Raw genomic sequence first — 26,728 nt, forward strand, 5'->3', positions numbered from 1 at the left:
TTGATTGTCATAAACACACCACAAGATCATGTCTTTTAAAGGGATCGACATGACCATGCAACAAGCTCTATCATCGATCTAAATGCATAAAGAATGGTCACTGGATGATGCATAATACTAAAGATCTTCATCGTTGGTAGTTATTGGGCCAAATTTATTACATGGACATAGCATTGAGGGGGAATTGCTTATCAGATGGAGGCAAATTGGTGTGTGCAAATTCACGGCAATATCTGCAAGTGACTTGTAATTGTCTTATCATGGATATACTGTTGCATCTTGTTGTCATGAAACAGATGGATGAAACTAAATGAAATGACAAGCGATGTAACAATATACTCACTCTCTCTATTCAGCCTTTTTAGTCTGGTACTTTCCACTCGCTCCCATTTCCTGTTACTTTTTTTTCCTATTTCCGACCTAAAAGGGTTCCAAATTCCAGTGACATTCGAGCGACAATTTAGTGAAACTAAAGTAAACGTAAAGATCAAAATACTGTAGGCTGAGACAGCGAGCAAACGAGAGAATCAATCAAATGTGAAAAATCTAGACAGCTCCAAAGTAGATTAGTGGGATCTTCATATAGGTAAAAAAAAGGTCAGAGAATAAGTTGACATTGATTTGGAGGATTTTAGAATGGCAGGAGTAACAGGAAACTTATATAAAGCTTGAGTGGGTGTGTTCTAATGGCATCAGATAAGAAGGTTACATGAACCATATTCCAGACAAGGTTTCTGTTTACGTATAGCTGATATTTATGTCTTACATTTATACTGTTATCAATGCATGATGACTTCAAATCAACAAGGGAGATATGAAGGTTAACAAGGGCATGTAGCGAAAGCAAGAGATTTTATTTGCATAGATATGTTTTTACATACTTTACATGGAGAGATTTATTGAACCATAATGCCATTACTAGCTAAAGAACAACCAAAATTGAGCAGAAACAATACGTATGGCAAGTAAAGCCAGAAGAGGATGGAAAGCCCGACCTGCCATTAAGCATAACCTGGCATACAACTTGATTCTTCAGACTCCCAATTGGTGTTAAATTTCAAGTGATGACTGTAGGCTTGTCCCTTCCTGTGAAGTCTTTCAACTTTGATACGGACAATGCCAGATCTAAAACAAACCAAAACATATCATGAATACATATTCTAGTAATGCCAGAGAAATTAGCATTTTACTTGAAGGAAAAAATAATACTGACCTATTAATGGTTTTAGGGCTATTTGAGCATCCATCTCATGTTTAGAGACATCTGGTTCAAACTGTTCAACGTAGATTCTGACAGTTGCACCTGCTGATCCAGTTCCCTGTAGATGTAGATGTAGATGTTCCAGTTAGAAGAAAAACCAGAGCCTATGAAGCTTCAAACTCTGACAGAAAACTATAATCAATTGAGCATACAGATAGACGGAATATGATCCTCGATCCATCAGTGAAAACAAACCGGATGCCTTGCTTTGATACCACACTTCCATCCACCTATAATAATCACATAAAAGATAAGTTAAACATGGCAGTGATATCAGGCTACAGGTGCTTGGTGAAATCGTAACTGATCAAATTTGATCAGTTAAACATGCAGAGTTTTAACTTACAGGATCAGTGTATGTAAAGTCATCAGCAAACTGAAGGGTGTAATTTCCTACAAAGCAAATTGTAATAAAATGCTCAGAGATTGTCAGATAGCAGGCGGTGATTAAATGAGAAGGAGATCAGATATAAACTTACCATACTTGTCACCTGGTTTGCTCTTAGAGACCAAATCTCTAAGATACTGTATCATTTTGTTGGCACCTTCTGATTCACATTCCTGAAAAAGAATTTACATAAATTAAAGAATTGTACCCAGTACGCACCTCTACTTAGACACTGGAAGTTTAGTCCATAGCTGCATCCAAAGCATCAACTATACCATGATCTACAAAAGATTTGGACGATGCTTACTTCATAATCGTATCTAGAAAAGAAATTTCTTCCATAGGTTGCCCAGTGCTCTTTCACAACATCAGCAACAGATACTAACTTCTCCCCTGGTTTCTTGTCTTTGTTTCTGTATGCAATAATCGAAAGCCATGCTAAAACAGCCCTGCATTTAGATAGATTTGTTATTCTGTATGGGATTTGACAGTCTTTCATAGCAGAGGAAGTGAGATGAGCTAAACCAAACAAAATATGAGGGTCTTTTAGAGACCAAACAATAGCCTTAAAAATGTAAACATGATTCAGTGCAATAGACCTTTATGGAAAAGAACAGACACTGAATCTGGTTCACCAAGCTTTCTAAATATACTAGGTCGTAACATGATTCTGATGAGATTTTGCAATAATCAACAATAGATAGCAAATCTAAACAATATACTTGTGTTGGAAAATCTGAAACATGCAATGAGACAGACTGCTGTGATAAGGTCAAATCTGAAACATGCAATGAGACAGACTGTGTTGTGATAAGGTCAAACACCTAACAATTTAAAGTAAAGCATTCCTATGAAAAGATAATATCAGACAACTATTTAAATCCTAATTTAGCTCCTAAGTTGTGAACCACTTGAACTAGCATATAGTTCCATCAGCAAAGCAGCCAATCTACCACTTCCATCCAGACCCTCTAATCTCTCAGAAGGAATAGGTGAGGACAAATATACGGCAGCCCTTCTACCCCTAGCAATTGGACCCAGCCAAAGTTCATGGCAGAGTAGCAGACAATCTGTTGCTATTGGATGCAGCCAGAGAATTGGAAACGATCCATGGAGGGTAATAAACACCCAACGATCAAGCAGACCTTGGCAAGATGAAGATTTTTTCACATATAAACCAACCCGCAAAATGCTTGAATTATAATATACTAGTAGGGAGGTGCTGGTTCTGGTTTTCATTTTGATATGAAGTAGAATTTTTGACAATTACCACAGAGATTTTTACAAGTGTGATAAATTATGAGGCTTAGATGACTGTGGCATGATAAGTAAATGAAGAAAGGTTTAAGGAATGTCATGAGACAAAAAGCATAAAACTGCAGACAACCTTCTATAGCAACGTGGAATTTTATAACCAGCATTAAGTAGGACATGTAGGGCTATTTTTCTTAACATTAATTGGCAGGAAAAGCCTTATTGTTGGTCCATGTGAGAGGTTCATTGGATGCATCTCAGACATTTACCATATGCCATCCTTCTCACGAATGTGATCAGAACCAGTTCCAAAACTTTCTTCACCACAAATTGACAATTTTCCGGCATCCATGAGATTCCCAAAAAATTTCCAACCAGTAGGGACCTGAACCCAAGATAAAAGATTGTCAGGAGAAAAGCATCTCTATCAATGCAAAACCCTATTCTACATTCTATGGTCTCCCCGTTTATTGAAACTAGAATTTCGTTCAAGGGTTGCCTGACCTCAAAAAATGGAATATTCAATTTTTCAGCCACACGATCTAGAGCACCACTTGTTGGCATGGACCGAGCTAAACCCTGAAATTTGGAAACAAGACATTTATTTTTTGTTTCTTTGGACATCAAAAAGGTTGAAAAACATCTGCAGAATTTTCTACCTTGGGGCCACTTGTAAAGTATGGAATGGCTTGCACATTGGCAGCAATGATAGCGACAGAATCTGAAGGAGTGACAAAAAACCCTCTACCTAGGACCATGTTTCTGTCCCCGTCTCCTGAATAATGGTAAGAAAAGTTACTTCTGAAAAAGGGATATTAAGGAATAACAATATCATGATTAATCACAATATGGAGCTCAAGATGAGCCAAATGATTCAATAAGAAACACAAATTACTCAGTCATCTGATACAAGCAATACACCCACATAGTGTTTAGGAAAGACATTTGGCAGCCTAAGTTTTCATTTTCACCTTTCTCAGTATACCTGCCCCCACACTAATGTTGTCAAACACTCTTACCAAAACTTCAAGGACCAAAACGAAGTTCCTGCCCAGGATTTACAGATCCTGGTATATATATTTATTGTATGGATTTAAAGTACTTTAACACGAATCTTCCTTTTACTTTAGCATATAGCAGCAAAATAGCATACCAAGCATTGGTTGCTTATATTAACCTAGTTTATTTTTTAATCAAAATCTATCCTATAGTGAGCTGAAGAGTGGATCAAACCTTGATTTAAATTCAACTACTGTATCAAGGTTAGCATCCGCAGATTTGTTGTGTCCCAAGCTTGGCAGAAACTATATAATATGGTTCACCACCCAAATCAATTCATTCAAGATTTGCACCAGCCCCTCCAGAATTTTACACAATTTCTTCCTATTTGACTACTGGTTTCCTCATTATATCATCTACGGATATAGCAGTGAAAACCACTGAAACAACATCAACAAATTCGAGACTCAAAATGATCTTGTTGTATAAAATGTCACTGTGTTAAACAGTGTAACTTGAGGGTTGATTTCAAATTGGCTCATTTATTTCAATGAAAAAGAGTGAAAACAACAAATGCACACAGTATATATAATTCTGATCTGAACGCATATGGCAGATTAATTAAATAAAGTAACGTTACTATCAGTAACAACATTTACTAAAAGAGTGCCTCCTGATATACTTGCATAACTGGACTTGTTAATTAGAAATACTTATGGCTTAGTAATTGGTATCTCTCCAAAATGAGCAAAATCAATTGAAATATAAATTTCAGCAATTAGCTATTCATATATGGATTAAAAACTTATATTTTCCTTCAATGTTTGAGACTTAATTTAATTTACCCCAAAGGAATTACTCGGTGCGGCCTAATCTGCCAGTGAATCCATGCATACATTCACTCAAGCAATTAATAGCACATCAAACACTTGAAAAATGAAGCATGTCACTTTCTTGAAAATTCATCTGACATACCATCACTTGCAGCTCCAAAATCTGGCCCGTTCTCTGCATACATGATGTCGACCAAGCCCTTGGCATATCTGTTTTAGAGTAAAAGATATGGTTAATAGGATATCAAATGATTACAACTTGCTATATGGTCAAGAAGTAAATAGCCATCTTACGTAAGATTAGGATCTGGATGGCCATGCCCAAAATCCTCCAGAGGCACTCCATTTGAAATTGAATCCTACATGCAAAACTTAACATATATTATCAGGAAATATCGGATTGTTCAAAAATATTTTCAAAATGTCTCATCCAGAAAATACCAGACTGGCCCCAAGCTTGTCCACAAAGATAGGTTTTGCATAAGCCCCAGTAACAGCATGCATGGCGTCAAATATAAACCTGAAAGTAAAATACCATACAATATACTTTAAAACCCAGAAAGATAGCTTTCCACATATGAATTCAAGATTCAACAATGCCTATTATGCAAGAGTATAGAACTTGCATCAAACACAAACACAAGCAAAAACAATTGTGCATGCTTCTGTACAGGGAAAATAAATAGCGGAAGGTACAGATGATTATGATGGCAAACACAATATTTTAGCTGAGAAGTCTTCATATCAGAAGCAAAAGAAACACAGCATCTGTGAAAGTAGCAACAGATATAGTGATCTAGTGAAAACAGGCTTACATAGATTGGCTGCAAATAGTTCAGGGGAGACTTTATTGCCAAGTTGAGAAGTTATGAACATCAGTTCAGGTTAATTCATCCATAAGTTAATACTTGGAGGAATATACATAACATAAGATAGCCAAAAGGAATAGAGGATCTTCTTCATTATCATATGCATGAAGGAACATGTAAGAAAAAATGGCAATGTCACTTGGCAGTGAATAAATGTACCTGAAATCAGACCGTGAAAGGAGACTTTTGATGAGCTCAAAATCAAATACATTCTGCAAAATAATCCATAAATTACTGACACGAAATCCAAATGCATGATCATCCAAAGATGCACGTTCATGTTTTTGTTTCTAACCTCCATTAACTCCAAATAATCAGAAACTGGGTCTACTACTTCAACACTAAAGTTTCCATATTTTGTGATTCCGAGAGTAGAAAGATCAACATCAGGAATGTCTGCCATCTTAATCTCAGATATCTGCATAGAATTCACAAAATTTCAGATTCATGCAGGAACTACCAAATTATAGGAAGTCAAATAATCAAGCATGCACGTCTAAATAATTATGGAGGTGAGACGATGTCCAGTTGCAACCCAAAACCTTCACTTATGAAAATCACAAGATTATAGCATTTTTTGAACAAGAAAAAACGAGTATTAAGCGAGTTAAAAATAAGCAAAAGAAAACAAAAAAAATAACCAGAACATCCATACTAATAAACACAGAAATACTTCAAATTGACCGAGTCTAAATAAAATCAATGAGCAATTAGCTTATAAATTAACTTGCCTAAACCAGGTAACCTATTGGTTTGCTGGTCTTTCAGTTTTATTTAGCATAACTGACCTAGAGAAGTATTGTAGAAACTTCCTCATGTTGATTATAGCAAAAAGGCTGAACCTTGGTAAAGGTTCGTATCAGAAAACACAGATTGGTTGTGTAAAGATCCTGTCATCTTGGTACAGGTTTATAGCTGTGAAATTTTGGATTGTTCATTCACACAAAGGAGAAAAAACCATACTCAAGTGGTTGTGCTCGGAATTGCCAAGGTTGGTGTCTACTTTAGGAAACAAATAAATATTTCATCTAAAGCATTTACACTTCGAATAGAGACTTATAGTCAGAGCACATTATTTACAATTGAATAAAAAACTAGTGTACAGGGGTAAACCTACGCAATGATTACATTTGTACTCTTCAAAAAGGATATAAAACCAGAAGAACATAACCATGTTGAAGAAAGATGAATAGCTGAACATAAGGAATTACAAGTAAATAACAAGATACTTTTTTGATAAAGAAATAGCCAGATACTTACAGAAAGGGTGTTTCCATATATCTTGTCAGTGATGGATTCAGGTGCAGGTTGCCCACTGTTGTAATTAAACTGGGAAATGTAAGGGGAAAAAAGGAAGGAAGCCACATCAACTGGTAGGTTTGCAAGTAACTCAACATGGTCAGTTCATTCAACTAAAACACCAATATGTGATGGGAAAAAAAGATCTCTGTTAACCAGATACTAAATTGCAAACCATAACATGTCAGGATGGTTAAATCATCAACATATATGACAAATGCAAAAATAAATTAAAAAACAGATAGCTGACAACTACCAGTAGTATGATAGCAAAAAAGTAGTGAAGCTTGCTGCACTATGCCTATCAGCTCATCGTGCTTGATTCCTATATTTTTTTACAGCTTATAAATAGGGTAGGAGTGGGATTGAGGGTCGAGATGAAACTATAATTAAGCAGGAGTATTAGATGAGAATTAGCAATTTACCTTGATACCCCAATCATATTCAGGTCCTCCAGGATTATGACTTGCACTCATTATAAATCCACCATTGGCCTGCAGATTTATTTGCTAGGTTAGGCAGGGAAAGGGGAAAATTTATTAAGGCTTTGAAATGAGTTGCTGAATGTCTGGTCAAAGCATAGATGAGAAGTATGTTCTTGCCTTCCTCTCTCGGATCACAGCAGAAACAGCTGGAGTGGACATAATACCTTCCCTGAAATGTTGGAATAACACCATAAACAGTGCCAAAATTGCATAAACATGATTCAAGATTCCAAAAGGTATTTCATATTTACAACTTCAGATGGAAAGAAAATACTATAATTCTTTGAAGTTCTCCAAAATGATTATCAAGCAAAGCATCTGATAAAAGAGAGTTAGCTAAGTTATAATTGATTAATATTTCAACCTTATTTTTTCTGCCCAATTGACTACGAACATGATTCTCATTCAAACCATCCTGGGTTTTTGGAGTTAATTAACTTAAAAAAACAATTTGTTATCAACTCAAAGTTTGGTTCTATTAGTCAAAAGCAGCTATCACAGTGCATAAAAATCGGTCTCAAACAATTAGTCCTAGCATATATCATTCATCTAATACATCAATCCTCCTTTGCATACAACCATTTCCTCCATCTGACAACAAAAGGATCAATCGTGGTACTTACTTGCCGACAAGGATTTTACCAACACCATTCCCAGCAGCAATTTTGATGATTATCTGCATTTTAAGTCCACACAACTCCAATAATCAGAGAAGGGGCCACAGAATTAAACATATAAAAGGTATTATTAACTTATCATGACAGGTTGATTAAGTAACAACAATCACCTGTGAAGCTTCTAGGTTGAAGTAACGACCATCTCCTCCTAAGACCAACACTCCATTCTTGTAATCCTCTGGTGGCAATGAATTAAACAATGCCTGCACATACAAAAATTCAAACTTTACCAAAAACCTTTATCAAATGCCCCCTAAACAATGACACAACACAAAATTTAATGCCAAAAAACATGTAAAAGAAAACAACCAAACCTGAATCCAATTTGCAAGGTAGTTTTCCTCCTTGAAAATCTTAACCTACAAAAACATAAATTTGAAACCAGAATAAATCACCTCTGCCCATCAATTTAAAATCAAACTACACTCATTTTTATTCAACAAAGCATATAAAACCCAGAATTCTAAATCACTTTTCTCTACTTTCTCAGCAACCAAACAGAAAAAAGAAGCAGAAATTTACCTTCTTTCGTAGACCACTTGTCCCTGTCTTCTGACCCTCAATTGGCTTTGTAGACACTGAATTAATCTGCAAAACACAAGAATCAAGTACCCATTTGTTACTTATTTCCATATAAAGCAAACATACATTTGTATATGCACAAAATACAGAAAAGGAAGGACCTTGATGCCTTCAGGTTCAGCAATGGCAGTAGAAGAGGAAGCTTTGACAGAGAGGGAAGAACTAACTGAATGTAAATTTTTTAAGAGAGCAAATTTTGGTGAAAACAAAGAAGATGATGATAAAAGAGAGAAAGAACGGATAGGTGAAGAGAGGAGGACACTGCCATTTGCATTAGTTTGCCTCAGCTTTCTATAAGTTGATGAAAAGATAACATTTTCAAGTCTCAAACAAGAAGTAGAGGAAGCCATTTTTATCGCTTCTTGATCGACAATTTCTCTCAATGTATTCTTCCTCCCTTGCAAATGTAGTCAGCAGTGATCACTGTAGAGAGAGAATGGGAATACTTTGTATAAGAGAGAGAAAGATTTTGGGAAGTGAGCTGAGAAGAAAAGGAGAGCTGAGGAAATCTCTGACTGCCGCATGTACTTTTAAAAGACTTATCTTCGCTTCCTATCTAGTCATACTCGTACAAATACACACACAAACACACTGTGAACTTCCTCTCCATTGTTTTATTTTATTTCTTCTTTTCTATTTTTCAAAAAACAATTATTTATTTGTCTTGTTTGTTATTAAAAATAAATAAATAAAATAAAACACTATCAATAATATTGTGACCCAAAACACATATTATTTTACCCCTTAGTTATTTTAACTTTAGTTTTAGTTTCGAGGGTAAAATGATGTTTTTACCGTAATATAAATATATTTTAAAAAATATAAGAAGTTATTTTGATAAATATGTTTTGTAATGTATAATAAAATTACTAATATAATCAATTAATGAAATAATACAATGTCTTCTGTACAAAGATTTTTTTTGTATTTTTATATTTTATAGAACAATTGAATTACTACATTACCCTTACAATTAGAATTATTTTAGCCTTGACTTTAAGGGCTTGGTTGTAATTATGATTTGTTTGTTAATATTGTTTAGTCATAAGGGTATTTTTTATTTTTGCACAAAAAAATAAAAATAAAAAAGTTGTTAACGCATGTCTCGCACACATTAATGGGTCAGCAGCTCCGTCGCATTCAGGCGGCATCTACGGCCGACTTCGGTAGTTGTAACCATAATTTCACCACATAATTTGCTTCATCTCGATGTCCCCTTCCTCTCTGGGTGGCATATGTATTGTGGTCCAGCGTGGTTTGGCTTAAAATTACTTTCCTTTTCTATCTTTATTTTCCTTCTCTTTTTTTCTCGGATTTGCATGCTAGCAATGCAAAAATTCATATTAGCCCTTCTATTTATTTTTTTTCTTTTGATTTAGTCTCTCTTCTTTTATTTGCAATTATTTTATTTACATTGATTATTTCTAATTTGATTTTATTTTTAATTTCATCTCTAGTCATTTGATTTTTTAAATTTGATCCTTATTTTTAAATTTCTATTTGTTTTGTTTTGAATCATTTTCTTGATTGATTTTTTTTTTCAATTCCACCCCTTGGCATTTATTTTCATTTAAATTTTAGGTCAATTTTACACCTAATTCTTTTGATTGTTATTTTTTAATCATTTTCTTAATGGATTTGTTTCTTACAATTTCATTCCTAAACATCTAATTTCATTTGATTTTTCCCAGAACATTTAATTTTATTTAATTTTTATGTCGAAATTAGTCATAATTCTTTAATTGCTATTTTTTTTTGCTTTTTTATTGATTTTTTTCTTAATTTTATTCCTTAATATTTGTTTGATTAAGAATCTTACTTCATTGTTTTTTCAAATTTGTCTTTAATAAGGTCGCCCCAATCTTATGACTCAGGTAATAGATCTAAAGGATTAGCCCTGATCGACTTTCATCTTTTTTAAAGTATTTTTTTTAATTTTTTTTCCAATGTTTTTTTCTCTTTCTTATTTATAGGTCATCCCAATTTCATGTTCTAGGTTATGTGTTTGATTTATTGACCCAGGTTGGTTGCTGAGTTCACTCGAGGTTTTTTTGTTATCAATTTTTTTTATTTGACAAGTTTTTTAAATTTATATTTTTAAATTGGCTTATAATAAATTTCTTGATTGGACCCTGATCTAGGGTTTCATAGGTTGTAAGGTTTTTAAAATTTGACCATGTTTAAGATGTTTTTTCAGGTTTACTTAGTTTTTACAAATGTTTTCAATTTTATGGCCTATGATTTTTTTAATCTTTAAGATCTGGTCTTTATTCTTTTAATTGATATTTATTTTATTTGGAATTATATTTTATTTTTTTATTAAATTGCATCCTCATTCTTTTTGTTGCTTTTGTAGGTTTTTTTATTAATACTTCTTTACCGATCTCATCATTTGAAATTAAATTAGTTGAGAATTATGTTTTTTAATTGAATTTGGATAAAACAATTTCATGGGAAGCGACTTTTAAATATTAGACAAGATTTAAGAGGTTTGCCCTATTTTTTCCTTTTTAAAAAATTAATGTTGTCTTGTTTTTTATCATTTTTTTAAAGTTTTTTTTTAGTTTAATTCTCCTTTTTTAACTTTTGTTTTCTTTTTTTATTTGATTATATTGAGTTAGCTCTTAATAAAAAAAAATTCTATTTCACCCCACCATTTTTTAATCTACAAATAATTTATTATATTACAAATAATCTATTTCACCATGCCATTTTTTAATTTCACCATCTATGATTTTTTAACCTTTCAAGTTTAGTCCTAATTCTTTTAATTGAATTTTTTTTGTTTGTGATATTGTTTTTTTAGATTTCATCCTCATTAGGTTTTTTCTTGTTAGATTTTAGCCTTGTTTTTTTATTGTTTTTTTTTTACAAGTTTTTTTTATTAATAGTTTTTTCAACGATTTCATTCTTTAAAATTAAATTGAATGACATTTAAGCTTATTGATTGAACTTGAGTCCATAATTTAATAAATTATAATTTTTAGATTGTACTAGGTTTAGGTTCACCCGGTTACCTCCCTTTTCTTTAAGCTGATCATGTCTTCAATTGTTTTTTTCTAAGTTTGACTGTCTTTTTTTTCATGGTTTTCTTTCAATTAGGTTAATATTGAGTTGTTTGATAATCTGAATAGACTCGGGTGTGATTCTTCTTTTCTTTCATTGTTTTTTTTATCAATTTATTTACTGTTGTTGATTTTTTTTAAGAAATACTTAAATTGCTAATTTAACCAATGACTTGGGGCTTGATTTTTTTTACCTATCACTTTTTTATATTAAAAAAATTATTCAGTTTGTGATGACACACGGACAACATATCTAGTATCAAGACTAAGAATGTATTTGTTTCATGCAAAAGTAACTTATTTTTATTGTGTTAAAACATGTTATTAGTTTATGGTCAGGTAATATTTAATTATAATGATGTTTGGTATGTATGGAAGAATAAATATTAAAAAGAAAAAATATATATTAATAATTTGTTGTGGATGACCATGATTTTAATGGTAAAATTGATTTTATAAAATATTTTCATCTTTTAATAAATATATTTTTCTTTTGTTTCAAGTGAGCCAATCAATCGATTATATATAAAATAAATGTGTGTTGTCTTTTTTCATGTATATATTAAACATGAATGCAAGTAAAGTTTTGATTTTGAAAAAATCTATATATTCCAAAACAACTTTAAGGAATTTGTAGGATTTGAGTCATGAACCAAATATAGCATACATTAAATGTTTTATATAATGAATATATCTATATAGATAAATATTTTTCGATTCTAGTATCGATTAGGCTTATAGTGTCGAACTTTTTGAGTAATATATTTAGAAATGTATATTGATTTTTTATTAATATTGTTTTTAACACAATTAATACATTCTAAAATAATATTTATTTATTATTGGTCATAAATCTCATTTTGATTCTTGTTCATTCCAATCTTTATTTTTCTTAATTATATAAAAGAAGAAGAAAAATTGAAGTTGTTAACTCGAAATTAAATTATGAAAGATTTTATTCAGTGATATATTCCTTTATAAGGTAAAGTTTCAAGGTATATATATTTCTTGTATAAGGTATATTCTATCACTTTTTTCTGTAGAAGAATCCAAATACCACTTGACAGCAAGAAAACAAGGTTTTTGTCCCTTATTTTTTTCCTTTTCTTGTGGTCACAATTTCCAAATAATGCATGATTTGAATGCCACAAATGATGATACACTTATGAGCCTACGAAAGAAGGCAACTGGGCGGTAGTGTTTTTTGTTTTTTAATTGTAATAAATTTGTGTATTTTAAAAGTATATTTGATTTAAAAAAAATATTAAATTAATATTTTTTATATTTTTAAGGTGATGATATTAAAAATAAATAAATAAATAAATAAACTAAAAAAATTATTTAAATATATTTTTAATAAAAAAAAACACCATGTACCACAATACCTAACACAATTATGGTAGCATTATCTTATTTTGGTATAGAGTTTAGTTTATTGATCGAGTATGTCAATTCAAAATGATATTATTTCACAAAAAAATTAAAATAATATAGTTTTGAAAAAAAATCTTATCTTAGTTTTGATTGAATCTTGATTTAATACACTAAATTGATTATGTTTAACTATATGAATTCTTGATTTAATTCAATATAAAACCCAACTTAAATCATTTATTGAGTTAATAAATTATCGAGTTGATTTACAAAACTTTACCGGGTTTTCTACAAACCCACTCAAGTTTCTTTCTCGAACAAGTGGAGAACGCCCAAAGAAGTCTAAAGGGGCGTTTGTTTGATGGAAAGTGGTTTCCTGGAAACCACTTTCTAAACTTTTTTATGTTTGCTTGTCATTAGAAAAGCTGGTTAACAGAACACACTTTCCAGTCAAAAGAAAATTTAATTTAGTTTCCAGAAAAGTGTTTTCGTTTTATTTTGGACGGAAAATACTTTTCGAAAGTTGTGAAAAATTTAAAAAAGTTATATTATTTACTGATTATATCAAATTTGATCCTCAAACTTTTGATTGCTATATATATTTTATTTTGAAAAATGAAATGTGCAATTTCTTATTTTCCACATGTATGGTTCACTTGTTTAAAAAAATGAAGTTTTTTTTAGCTAATCTGCTTTAGTTCGGAGTTGAAAAGGTAAAACTCAAAAAATAAAAAATATATACCACAAAAAGAAGCGGAAAAAAAAACACAATTGAATTCTTGTAAAAAATGGGAAGAAAAATGGCCGCAGATGGTGGATACAAATTGCAAGGGCTGCTTGATATAGTGGGGCTTGACGAAGGCTATAAAATCAAATCCAAAACATGAACTCTTAAGTTTTTTTTTTTTTTTTAATCTCAAAGAAAATAACCCTGAGTTCAATTTGCAAAGCTTGCACCAAAATTAATCAAAATAAATTTTAAATTTTCTAAACCAATTACCAAATCAAACATTTCCAACCACTTGGAGACAAAATCAACCATATCATTAATATCACTGTACAACCCAGAACCTGAGCATCAAAATTCTTAAAACAACCACACCATTAATACAAAGCCAAATCACCGAAATACACGATATCAAATCAAAGTTATTAAATATGTTTGAGCATAATAGTTAGATTATAAATTGAACAGCTTAATTTAAATTAATTTTAATGCATGTCATTTTAAAATTCAACCAGGTTTGTATTGAGTCTAATCAAATAAACTCCTCACTGATTTAATTTAAAATCTAATTTAGCTCGAGTTCTAGCCTGATAATTACCAGGTTAGCCCGGCGGTTCTGGCCGGGTTGAATAACATCTTAAATCAGATACTTGCTTTACATCTTTCCCTTTTACATTCAATTCTCTGTTTTTACCTGAGTTTAGGTAGGTTTCTTTTGTCGTGTACGAGGCATTTGGATTTAGGCCTGGCTAATATATTTTCTAACCTTTTTTACGGGTGGTAAATTTGGTCAAAGAGGCATGATCTGCAAAGGGGGTGGCCTTGTGGTAGTAGCATCATCATGAAGGTCATGCATTTACACAATTGTACATGTTCAGACTGCAATTTCCAGAGCAGTAATTGGGTATTTACTTCTTTTTAGAAGGATTATCTTCCGGTTCCAGGAAAAAAGGAAAAAGTCGAAGAATAAGCCCTGTTCAGCAGCATCTTAACAAGATTTCAGAAGCCATGGCCAGGCCTGATTGCCAGGTGCATGCATCGATGTGAAATGGACGTCCTGCCCTACCCTATCATTCTCTCTCTCTCTCTCTCTCTCTCTCTCTCTCTCTATATATATATATATATATATATATATATATATAGATGCTTGAAAAGAGTTAAGGGAATAGTATCTGTTTTTGTGCTCTGTTGATGCAGCCAAAGGCAATAGCGCAACCAAAAAAGATGTTATTTTCCATCTTTTTTTCGCTAGTTTACGACATATTCTTGATAATTATGCTATTTTTTATATAAAAAAAAACCATATGGCGCGCGGCATATAAACTATAGAAAAGTACTTTTTTTCAATAATAATCAAGAATAAAAAGTCGACATCTCAGGGCTAAATGCCATGTGTGAGTCGCTGTCATGAAAGCAAAACAAAATCATGAAATACTAGTAGAGATATGCATCTCTGTTTGCCACACAAAAAAATTGGAGCAAAATCATGTTCTAACTTTTTTAAACATCAATATGTGCTTTCTCACTCACAATCCACTTCTCATCAATGTATGATAATTAATGGATTGTCATTAAATTAATGAGTTGTACATTAAAAAAAATATAATTATAACTCATTATATCTTTATCCCAAACACTCTCTTGATTAACAAAGAGAGAATATTAGAATTTTTGAAAATTAAAAATGAAAAATCAGGAAAATTTAAACTAAAGTTTCATGAGGGGAACATAGATGAATTCATAGAGGCTAAAATAAAGCTTGCCAAGTTCTTTCTTCTGGGGCAGTATACAAAACCAGAAATGGGAAGAAGACACGCACCTCCAACCTTTTTGACCTTCGAAGTTCCCCCATTTGTACAAAGCTCGACACATACTAATCTCTCATAATTTCCATGGTTGTACACTAGTTAAGAGAGAAACCAGCAAAATAAAAATAAAATCAATTAAAAAAAAAAGAACACTAATATTTAAGGAGAAATTGAAGAGAGTTCACGAGAGATTTAGTGTGGGTTTGTTTTTGCTTAGCCAAATAGTAAAGTTCTAATTTTTCTTGTATTTATTTTTTATAACTAAACTGATGCCCTATCTACAATCTATGTAATTAAATCTAAAACTCTCTCACACTATTCATGTTTTTTTTTAAAATTTATTTATTCTCGACTTCAACAAAATAAAAAAGTTAACGAGGGATGGCCCTACGTATGTCCTCCATTGTCCATATGAAAGTGACACTAGAAAACGACTGAATAACAACAAAGACACTCACGACTCTCCCTGTCTCTCTTCAATTCAGCCCATCTTTTTTTTTCAATTTTTTTGAAAAAGTAAAATTTGCAACCACTAGTGACTAAACTAGGTTACTTGCATCAATTGTTTTTAAATGTAAAAAAAATAATATATAGGTGTAAGAAATTTTTGAAATTTTTATTAAACCTGATATAATAGGTAAAATTTGAAAACTTCCAAACTACTTTTTGTTTAACCCAAGTTTCAAATTAAACTCTGTAAAAGTTTCATGAAAATGATTTTGTTATCTTGTCAAGTCTAAAGAAAAAAAATAAAGGAAAAAAATAAACAACCCATATTAACCCTGCTCAACTAGCTTCTAATTTGCAACTCGGGTCATAAACTCTACTAGATTTGATTATTTTATTTTATTTTATTATATAATAAAAATACAAAAATCAATTCAAAATCAATAAAAAATTAAAGGATAAAATTAAAAAAAATAAAAAAATTTCAAGAAAAACCTAATAATGAATGATAAAATTAAAATAAAAAAATAAAAAAATCAAAGTAAGAAAAAAACCCAAGTGCATAAGCCTGAATGACTTACACACCTAAGTTTTTTTTTTTTTAAGAAAAAGATAAAATGGATGAGCTAATTATTTTTTTCTTTTTCAAGGAATTGTTTGCCTCTCTCTATTTTTTTTTTAAGTAAGTAACAAACATTGCATCACTTGCTAGGTTATAACCTAGATTTCAACCACCAACCAAAAAAATCAAGAGGGGTTTTTTGATTGAGAATTCATTTTCAACTCATGTTTATTTAAAAGAACTTTTAAAACATCATAAAAATATCACCAAACTACGTACCTAATAATCTAAAAACACTTTAAAATCACCTGAAAACTAATTTAATGAAAAATCTCTGGAGTGAGCTCAATCTCATTTCTTAGGGATATTCAAAGAAAAAAACCATTGACACACACGAATTTCTTCACCAAAAAATGGCTAAACTAAAGATTGAATTCTCTCTTATCACATGTTGGGAAAATACCCCTAAACTTCTCTCATATTAGTTTATCCTTTTATCTCCACTCATATATATGTCTGCACCTATTTTTATGTATATTGTGCACGGATAAACATACATGAAGCTAACAAACTGAAGGAAACTGTAAGAAGCTACTGGACAAAAAGAGAAAGAGAAGAAAAGTCAGTCATCACCATCCTATTTTGTTACAAATTAAGAGTGGTAAAACACTCAGCCTTATTTTTCAGTTTCTCCTCTTATAGCAAAAAACCCATTAACATAAAGTTTGTGTTTCACTCCCATATAAGTTTTAACCCCAGTGTGCGAACTTAATTTTTGAGGGCTAGCTTGACAGTGATGTAATTAGAGGTCAGATAAATAATAGATAATTATTACAGATAATATATAAAGGGAGAGAATAATTCATTGTTTCTTAAATTTGTTTGTTGTTCTTATGTTTTCTTCCTCAAGAGGGCCAAAGAAATGGGGAGAGGAAAGGTGGTTTTGGAGAGGATAGAGAACAAGATCAGTCGTCAGGTAACTTTCTCCAAGAGAAGAAATGGTTTGCTCAAAAAAGCTTATGAACTCTCGCTTCTTTGCGATGCTGAGGTTGCTCTTATCATCTTTTCTAGCCATGGCAAGCTTTTCGAGTTTAGTAGCATTGAGTAAGCTTATCTTTCTCCCCCCTTTTTCGTTTATTTATATTCCTATCTTCCTCTCCTGCTTTCTTGCTGTTGTTTGCTTCAAGATTCATTCACCAAACTTAGCACAAATGATATAGAGAAAGAGGGAGGGAGATTTGGTTAACACACAGACTTCCTCAGTTCCTTGGATCCACAAGGGAGGGAGATCGGATTTCTTTCTCTCTTTCCTCTCTTTTTAATCTTTTAAATTGGGGTTTTCAAGTACTACCTAATTCCCAATGCTATCTCGACACGTTTTTGTGTGTCCTTTGTTATCCATGACGCCTCTACAGTCTTCTCAGACTGACAGGGTTGGGGGGGGGGGGTGGTGTCTAGGGTTTCTGTCTCTCTTTTGTCTCTGCTGAGACATGTGTCCAGCCAGATTCAAAACTAGTAGTGTATTGAAGAGTCAAATCATGGCATCTTTCCTCGTCTATATTGTTCTTGATCTTTCTCAAGAATCAAGGTAATGACGCGCCAAAACCTGGCTGAGGTGAACCAAGATGGCTTTGGTGCGATTACTTTCCTGACAACATTAATGGTATCTTTCTCTTAGTATTATATATGCTGTGGGTAGGAAGTGAGATCTTCTGGCCAAGAACAGTATCACCACCATCCTGCAGGTTCTGGGCATGCATTTGATGTGATTGTGAATGTGTCTGGATAGTTCTTCCTTCCTTTTCTAATCTGCCTCTGCATTCTGATGTGATTGCTTTATGATTTGAACAGTGCTTTTAAATTTGGAGCATTGTTTCTCCTCTGTTGACTTCTAGTGATGATGCACATGAGAGTAACATGGCTAAAGCTTTTGTTGTTTGTCCTTCAAATTCCCAATGGAACATACCCAACTCCATTACTAGCTAGGAGCCTGTGAAGAATGAATAAGTGTGTTGTGTATATATCAATTCCTAAATTCATAATTATACATAAAATTATCAACTCTTTAAAAATATTAATTGACTATTTTGCATTTAAAATAATAACATTATAATAAATTATCAATACTAATAAGTAAATTCAACCTCACCTCTGATTGAGAAAAATATTAATATTGGTAAAATTTAAAATAATAAAAATTAGGCTCTTTTAGAATGAATCCTAAAGAAATGTTAGTCCCATATTTTCCTTACTGTATACCTCATAAGAACCTAAATACAAGAAAAAGAGAAGCTAATTAAATCACTTCTAAACTATGTAGTATTATATTGGTACTTTATTTTGATTATCCGAGAATTTAAAAATATTTAAATTAAATTATAATTCATCAAGTTTTTAAATTTAATCATTAGTTAATTTCCTATAAATCATTTTTTTATTTTGGTCTTAAGATATTTTTCACTCTTTTGTACTGATATTATTAATGTTAGAAAATGAATGATATTTTATTAAAAACTATGTTTAAACTTTTTATTCATGCATGTATCATTAATTTATATTCACACTTTTTTGGAACTATTATTCCTAGATATATATAATTTTTTTAGTAAAAATTGATTTTGAGAAAACAATTATGTTCAAATCAACCATTATAATAAAATTAACTTTTAATGGTGTTTATTTAAAAAAAAAACTTACTAAACTAAATCTTATAATAGATATACATTATAATGACATTTTATAAGTTTCTTTATTATATATTTTTAGTGGAATTTTTCTTAATTTGAGTGGTAATTGTGATATATCTTTACATTTGTTTCAAATATTACTTAATGACATTTGAAACAAATACCTTTAGACCCAATTTAATATAATTTAATTTAAAGTTACATAAATTCCACTAAATTTACATAAATAAAGTTAATTGCTTGAAAATAAAAATTTTTAAAAATTTTATTTTCTAAATGTATCATGCTTGTTATTTATTTCTTTTGAAATTTGAACAAATTCAGCTTAGATTAAATCAGCTTAATTATCTCAAGTACTCAAGTGGAAGCTAACTTAAGAGAAACTCAATTTAAATCATTTGTTGGGGGTAGAAACTCAATCTATTTGGCCTATCTGGGATGGGATAAATAAGAAATAAATTACGATCACGATCACCTAATTGTTGTCAATGTTACTCAAATTATTAAGTTTAGGAATAATCATAATTTTTTTCTAATGTAATTAAGCACATCTATATTTTTTTTGTCAACTTTTGACCAAATCTCTTTCTAATTAACTCTTATTCATATTACTAAGCATATTTAAATTAATATTTTCACAATATGTTTTTCCTATCTTTTATTAGATTTGAACTTGAAATAATAACTTTACAAGTAAACTAATTTAGCACTTTTTTTATATTAATATTTAAGGTTTTGTTTAGTTAGTGTTCTAGAAAAGAAATAACAAATATAAAAAAGATAAAAATATATTTGGTTGGAGAGACAAAAATAAAGATATAAAATAAATTTATCTCTTATTTTTATGATAATTTTAGAATGAATTTTTATTTAAAAAACGAGGTACAAGAAGACACATCCCCTCAATTATCTATCTTTTATATCTCGATATAGTAATCAAACAATATCTAATAGAATAGATTGTAGAAGCAAGATGAAATCATTCCTGTCACTACATAACAGAAAAACTTACTTTATTTTATTTTTAATAAAACATGAATATTTATTGAAGTACAAAAAAGGGAAAAACATAGGACATGCAAGGATTTTTCACAACCTTTTTTTTCTTTTTTTGGTGTTCATAATCATATTAATCACTATATAAAAACAAAGGAAGGATTTATTTTTAGAAAAGGAATTCAAGTTAAGAAAAATGAGATACAAGATACAAGTACAAACAAAGAAGTTTAGGAAGAAAAAAAAAGGGGTATTTTTATCTATTTTATATTGATTTGGTGGCATGACTGAGTGGTAAGGCAAGGGACTAAAATAATATCTGAATGATATCTTTTTAATTATAATAAAATAAATATTTTAATGATTTCGTGCTCATATTTTAAAAGTAAAATGAAAACAAATGATAGAAAAGTTATTCCAGCAGAATTCTTTTTAAATTTTTTATTTTGATAAACCGGTTCTTATTATAATTATATGTAGACAATAAAAAACAACAAAACCTTTTTTAGTTATTATTCAAAATAGAAAAAAAAATCTTATACATACCCTAGTGTTTACGAGTGATGCTTGTGTTTGTTAAATAGTTGGATGTAATTATTGTTTTTTTTTCTTTCAAAAAAATTAATTAAAGTCCCTACATGCTAAGGAAAAAGAAATTAATGCCTCTTTATATAATTAAACATGAAATAAAACCATTTAGTGTATCAATTTAATTAGCATAAAGGAGGTGGTGTAACCTTACAGAAGAAAAATAAAGGAAAGAGGATTTGAATGATTTTTCTCTTTATACTTTTCTTAATTTTGTTGCTTCCACTTATTTTTATAAATTAATTTAATATCGGTTTATTATTTGTTTCTTCTTAATCAGTATGAACAATATCCTTCAGCGGTATCGACAATGTTGCTACAACACACAAGACGCCAACATTCCTGAGGAAGGGTCACATGTTTGTTTTATTCATCTTATTTTAATCCTTAAACTAATTTCACAATTCTTATTTCCAATTCTTGAACTTAATTCTTTTTTTTTTTTTGTTACAATATCTTTTTAAATGCATTAATCTGTTCTTTTTTTGTTGATCAATTCCAGAACTTATACCAAGAGGTCTCCAGGTTAAGGGCAAAATGTGAGACTCTTCAACGCTCTCAAAGGTGATCTCACTTTTTAATCTCTTCATTTTTTTCTAAATAAAAATAAGTATTTTAAAATGCGACTAAAAATACTTAATGGTAGATAAGATATCGTTTCTAGAGGGAGGAGGGAAGTAAATAATTTTTTCCCTAAGTAGGGTTTGATTGAATATGAGGCCCTTTCTATCCCTCAAGCTCTGTACTGAATCTAGAAGGAATAGAAAGAGTAAGATCACGAGTTCGAATTACATCTAATTTGTATAAATAATAAACTAAGAAATATTGTAAAAGATATGGAAAAAATATTGTTTCTTATGCTACTATTCTTTAAGAAACAAATCACTATGAATTGTCACAATGATTTTTTTAGTACCTTTACTTTTTTCCTTTGATTACATCTTTATAGACCCAAATTGATGGTCAATTAGGCATATTTACTAAGGAAATGAAATATTCAAAGATAGGACTAAAATGAAAGACATGGTAAAATAGATGATATTTTTAAACATGGAGCTAAACATATACTTTGATCCTTCAACTTTTCAAATTATAAACTTTCAGTCCCTCACAATTTCTGAAATTCAATTTTGATCCCAAGTTTTATTTTTCTTATTTTTGGTCATTGGTTTGAAAGAGAAGAGAGAAAGTGGTTAGATTCCGGTAAAAAAAAGAAGGTGATTTTAGTGTAAATGGGTTTCTTTTGATGGAGAAAGTTTACACAAGATGTTTTTTTCCCTTAAACTTGCATGAGATGAAATATTTGAACCCAAAAATGTTTTTAGTTATGGGTTGATTGTGGGTTTTACAGCTAATATTTGAGTTGTTAGATGTTATAGATATGTTTTACAAGGTGGTTTTTTATGTTATTTTTCGGGTTGAAAATAAGTTTTTCTTGGTCTGAAACAGACCAGACCAGTCCGATTTCCAGCTACCGAAGGTTGCTAAAATCTAAGGCAATGCAAACAATTTTTTCAAAGCATCAAGAGGCAGACCACCTGTTGTCCGCTCTTCAAGAGATTGTTTTTAACAATAAGGCACATGTGCGTGGGCTACTCTAGGCCTGCATGCCTAAGCCTTATTTTTTTCTAGTTTTATCACTAAATATTTGATTGATTATTAGTTGAATAATGTAATTTGTTATGGTTTGATTTTATTTTCCAGTCACTTTAATATTTTATTGGTTCTTAACTTCGGGTCATGTGTGTGGCTGATTAACTTCGGCTGCGTAGGAATTGGGCTTGATAATTTTTTTTGTTGCATAAATAGTTCTTAATTTATTTAATTAGATGTATGTATAAACTTTTTGAATTCCATTTTAAAATTTCTTTATGTATAAAAACACGTTGTAAAAGTATGCATACACATTATTTTTTTAAAAAAGAAAAAAATAATACTCGACCTACTACGAAACACATGTTAAATAGCTTGTACCATTCTACTTTTAAAACATGCTAATAAATTAGAGAATTATATATGTTTCTTCTTCAGGAATTTTCTTGGAGAAGATCTTGAACCACTTGCATTTAAAGAGTTGGAGAAGATTGAGAAACAGCTTGACAAAACTCTTTCACAAGCTAGGCAAAGGAAGGTACATACATTTACACATGCATTATGGTTAAACTCAAAGATTTATATAATTTCTTACCAATTATAAAAACTAGTGTGAAATGTGTTAATTAATTTAATTATTGGCTAAAAAATGATACAATTTTTATGTGAATTGTTCGCCCCTGTTTAAAATCTCTCCAGTTTTTATCTCAAGTCTCAGGGGCTGGACTCACTTTCTATGGACCATTGCAAAGTTCTTCCATGTTATCTACTTGCTAGTATTTTGTACCAAAATACTCATCAGATTGATGATATAGTTGCTATATATTGAAATATTAGAATTATTATATAGTCGTTTGATTATTATCTTGAAATAGAAAAGAATCCTCTTATATATCTTAATTTGAAAGGATAAAAATTCATTTTAGAACTGTCTTAAAATATATTTATTTTATATTTTTATCTATTTACCTTTAATAGATTTTCTTATCTTAATTTGTAGGTGACTTTTTGGCAATTAGGGTTACATATTCTTTCTTTTTAGGTTTTGAAAGTAGTCAGCATTGTTTTCTACGTTTGGTGTTCCTGTCTAATGATGGTTTTGAAGTCTTCTGCTGCAGAGTGGCCCATATTGTTCCCTTTCAATCTCCTTGCTGGTCTTTTCGAGCTAGCTATTCTATATAATATTTAATATATAAAGATCATCTTTCAAATGGTAAAATTGATAAAGATGACCATAATAATGCTTAATTTCTCCTCATCAATGCAGACACAACTGATGTTTGATAGAATGGAAGAGTTACGCCAAAAGGTAAGATTGCATAGCTCCCCCCCCCCCCCACCCCCCCCCAAACTTTGCTTCCATCAACTGCTAAATCTATGGCAGCCGTAATAGCCTTTGCAAACTTTTCACCCTCCCTTTGACTCTCTGGGGAAGCGTCACGATCAAATCGAAGAGAATGTTTAATGCAAATATTGACATGATGGTTAAAGACTTGCTCAAGCTGTGGTGGACTGAAAACAGAATCACTGTTACAAAATTTGATCATCTTTCTTATCATGCAGGAACAAGAGCTTGAAGAGGAAAACAAACAGCTCAAGACCAAGGTATTCTTCTTTCTCGACCTTGCACATTTATACAAGTCACATGAAATGTAATCCAAATTGTGTATGATGGTAATGCATGGAAGCTGTTTATTGTCTTCATACAAGGAGGGGATTAAGCTGGTTAAGTTTGCTGATGGTTTTTGAAATTTCAGCTAGAGGAAGTTGTTCCGCGTCTCCCAGCTATTCAAGGTGTAGGAGACCCTAGCAAGGCAGATGGATATAAGCATTCTGAACCTCTACCCACTTTACAGATGGGGTATGCCTCTTTCTTCTTCCTCTTTAATTTAGTGAACTATGTTGGACGTTTACATATGAATTACTTATCCAGTGTTAGGAATAGTTGAAATCGTGTTTTTTTTTAAGTTTTAATTTTTTTTTGTTTTAATTTTAATTTTTAGATCATTTTGGTATGTTGATGTCAAAATAATATTTTTAAAAATAAATAATATTATTTTGATGTATTTTCAAATAAAAATTACTTTAAATTATAACTACTATCACATTCTCAAATACTCCTTTAGAATCCTTTTGATAAAGTTACGTCAACATTTTTAAATGGCCACTTAATAACCATGCATGCATATATATGATATTAAGTGTTCATTAATTAATATTTAGAGAATAAAATTCTTAATTTCTCAAAATTAATTAAGTAAAATTCCTAAGCCCTAAAAGCTTTAGTCTCAAATTTTTTACAAGTACTTGTAGTGTGTGGAAGCTTATGTACATTTAGGACTTTAATTTAACCCGACCTTATTAATTACAATATTGGTTAACTCTTAAGATCACAGCATTAAATTAATCCTGACTTATAATTAATTAATTTTATCACATGGTTTTAATAAGCAAATTTTGATTTTCAATGAAGCTTTTGTGTACAAAAAAATTGACTTGAGAGCATGATATATAGAAGTAACTTTTTGTCACTTAACCTAAAACAATTTTTTTTTTTTGCACAAAAAATGTTTCTTGTCAAACAGGCACCATCAATTTGTTTACCAAGAACAAGCCTTTGATGCCAGGACTAACATTCCAGGAAAGAGCAACCCTACTCCAAGATGGCTCTCGTGAAGTATTATAAGTCCTTCGAGTGTGTGTATGATGAGTTATTAATGGGTTCCAAGATGTCTTCCAAAATTGTTGATGTTTGATGAACATGAACGTGTTTAATTAGCTCAAGTAATTAATGACATTGTAGTATTTATTCTAATTAAAGCATGATTTGGAACTGTTTGAGATTTGGCTATCTGTACTGCTTGATTTAAATGTTATTAACAAAGCTCTGTAAAAGCATGTCCTCTTGAAAAGTATCTAGCCAAACTTGGGACCAAGTCCCTGTAGAAAATGATATCTTCATCGATTTAAAAATTTCCAATATCATATCAAAAAAACTATTTATGTTGAAGAGTTTAATTAAGTTATTAGATGAGGTATTAATATATTATTTATATTATTTTCAAATAAATATAATGTATAGAAAGAGAGGCTAGGCTGAAGGGGAAAAAACAAAAGAAAGGACTAGGTAGGACTGGTCCAACTGGAGAAAAGAATTTCTTCAAGGTTCAAGCAATCCTTTGATCCCAGCTGCGGCAAAAATTGAAGGACGAAGGACGAAGAAAGCAAGGCTGCAAGTGCTGGCGTTCAGGCTGCCTTTCATTGCAGTAGCGAATTGATTGAGATTGAGTTTTTAGGAAGCTCAACAACGTTTTGAATGTTCCACTTAATTCTTCCTTAAACTAAGGACTCAACCTCGACTGTTCACTCCGATTCAGGCCACCGATTCTATGAAAAAAACAACCGGTACCCACCCGGTTTAATGGGTTCAATTACATAGATAGTCCTTTATCATAACCGAATCAGTTGAGTCCTTAGTTTATCAATTCAAATTGAACCGACCAATCTGGTCTGGTTTTAATAACAATGATTGAATTATGATTGTAATTATAGTTTTTATTAGTTTACAAGTTTATGGGTTGAATTATTGTTTTTTTGAAACCTAACCAAAAACATCTAGGTCGTAGATAATTTTTTCATATTGTTTTTCGACCTAGTCCAACAAGTTAATCTTGAAATCTTCCGACCTGATTTTTTATCTAACTCGAATTTAAAATTAAATCATACGAGAGTTAATGCAACAAGATTCAATCGACTTGACTTATCTAAAAATAATCTGCTTGCTTAACCAAGATTTAAAATTAAACATTGTGAAAGTCTCCATCCAGTTGGCTTGGTTAGTGCAAAAGCAACTCGATCGATCCATAAAAATATTTGAAGATGAAATTAAAAGAAAAAAAATTTAACAAAATAAAAAACTTTATGACCTGATTCTTTACTTAAATTGAATTTAAAATTAAATTCTGTTGAAGTTAAATTAATGGAATGCAAGCAACTTGGTTAGTAAAAAAACAATTTAAATAATCATTACTTTGTTTAAGAATAAAATTAAAAAAAATTAATGAAATTAAAAAGAAAAAAATAAAAAATAAAAAAAGGGTGCAGCGCAGCAATGCACCCCTGTTGTTTTAGCATGGAGGAGAATAGTTCTGATTGTAGTCGTGGATGTTGCTATAATGGTAATTAGAAATAAAAAGTTAATTTTTGGTCCAAATTTGTTTTTTCAGTGATATTG

General features: G+C 30.9%; 2 protein-coding genes across 2 annotated transcripts; one reads left to right on the plus strand and one right to left on the minus strand.

Annotated features, from left to right (window-relative positions):
- Nucleotides 1-835: 835 nt before the first annotated feature.
- Nucleotides 836-9,189, minus strand: LOC133678905 (phosphoglucomutase, chloroplastic-like). Its single transcript, XM_062101419.1, has 22 exons — nucleotides 8,749-9,189; nucleotides 8,588-8,653; nucleotides 8,380-8,424; nucleotides 8,176-8,268; nucleotides 8,012-8,064; nucleotides 7,506-7,557; nucleotides 7,329-7,397; nucleotides 6,865-6,933; nucleotides 5,900-6,022; nucleotides 5,764-5,816; nucleotides 5,177-5,255; nucleotides 5,030-5,094; nucleotides 4,878-4,945; nucleotides 3,563-3,678; nucleotides 3,408-3,482; nucleotides 3,173-3,288; nucleotides 1,957-2,098; nucleotides 1,741-1,822; nucleotides 1,608-1,654; nucleotides 1,414-1,491; nucleotides 1,214-1,319; nucleotides 836-1,125 (listed from the first exon to the last, which is right to left on the minus strand). Exons 1-22 carry the CDS (start codon nucleotides 8,995-8,997, stop codon nucleotides 1,058-1,060), a joined length of 1,914 nt encoding a protein of 637 aa, XP_061957403.1. The 5' UTR covers nucleotides 8,998-9,189; the 3' UTR covers nucleotides 836-1,057.
- An 8,363-nt stretch (nucleotides 9,190-17,552) lies between these two features.
- On the plus strand, nucleotides 17,553-25,255 carry LOC133678349 (agamous-like MADS-box protein MADS3). Its single transcript, XM_062100643.1, has 8 exons — nucleotides 17,553-17,734; nucleotides 21,182-21,260; nucleotides 21,404-21,465; nucleotides 22,933-23,032; nucleotides 23,762-23,803; nucleotides 24,058-24,099; nucleotides 24,252-24,355; nucleotides 25,080-25,255. Exons 1-8 carry the CDS (start codon nucleotides 17,553-17,555, stop codon nucleotides 25,168-25,170), a joined length of 702 nt encoding a protein of 233 aa, XP_061956627.1. The 3' UTR covers nucleotides 25,171-25,255.
- The last annotated feature ends 1,473 nt before the right edge of the window (nucleotides 25,256-26,728 follow it).

Source organism: Populus nigra, chromosome 18 (assembly GCF_951802175.1).
Source record: "Populus nigra chromosome 18, ddPopNigr1.1, whole genome shotgun sequence".
Lineage (NCBI taxonomy): Eukaryota > Viridiplantae > Streptophyta > Magnoliopsida > Malpighiales > Salicaceae > Populus > Populus nigra.

What these genes read in the sequence shown, in the direction of transcription:
- LOC133678349 (XM_062100643.1), top strand. Translation starts at nt 17,553, where the DNA reads ATGGGGAGAGGAAAGGTGGTTTTGGAGAGGATAGAGAACAAGATCAGT. An exon ending in TTCCTGAGGAAGGGTCACAT is followed by an intron (nt 21,261 to 21,403) that starts GTTTGTTTTATT and finishes GATCAATTCCAG; the next exon opens with AACTTATACCAAGAGGTCTC. An exon ending in ACAAACAGCTCAAGACCAAG is followed by an intron (nt 24,100 to 24,251) that starts GTATTCTTCTTT and finishes TTGAAATTTCAG; the next exon opens with CTAGAGGAAGTTGTTCCGCG.
- LOC133678905 (XM_062101419.1), bottom strand. Translation starts at nt 8,997, where the DNA reads ATGGCTTCCTCTACTTCTTGTTTGAGACTTGAAAATGTTATCTTTTCA. An exon ending in CATCCAGATCCTAATCTTAC is followed by an intron (nt 4,946 to 5,029) that starts GTAAGATGGCTA and finishes ACTCTAAAACAG; the next exon opens with ATATGCCAAGGGCTTGGTCG. An exon ending in GGATCATATTCCGTCTATCT is followed by an intron (nt 1,320 to 1,413) that starts GTATGCTCAATT and finishes CTACATCTACAG; the next exon opens with GGAACTGGATCAGCAGGTGC.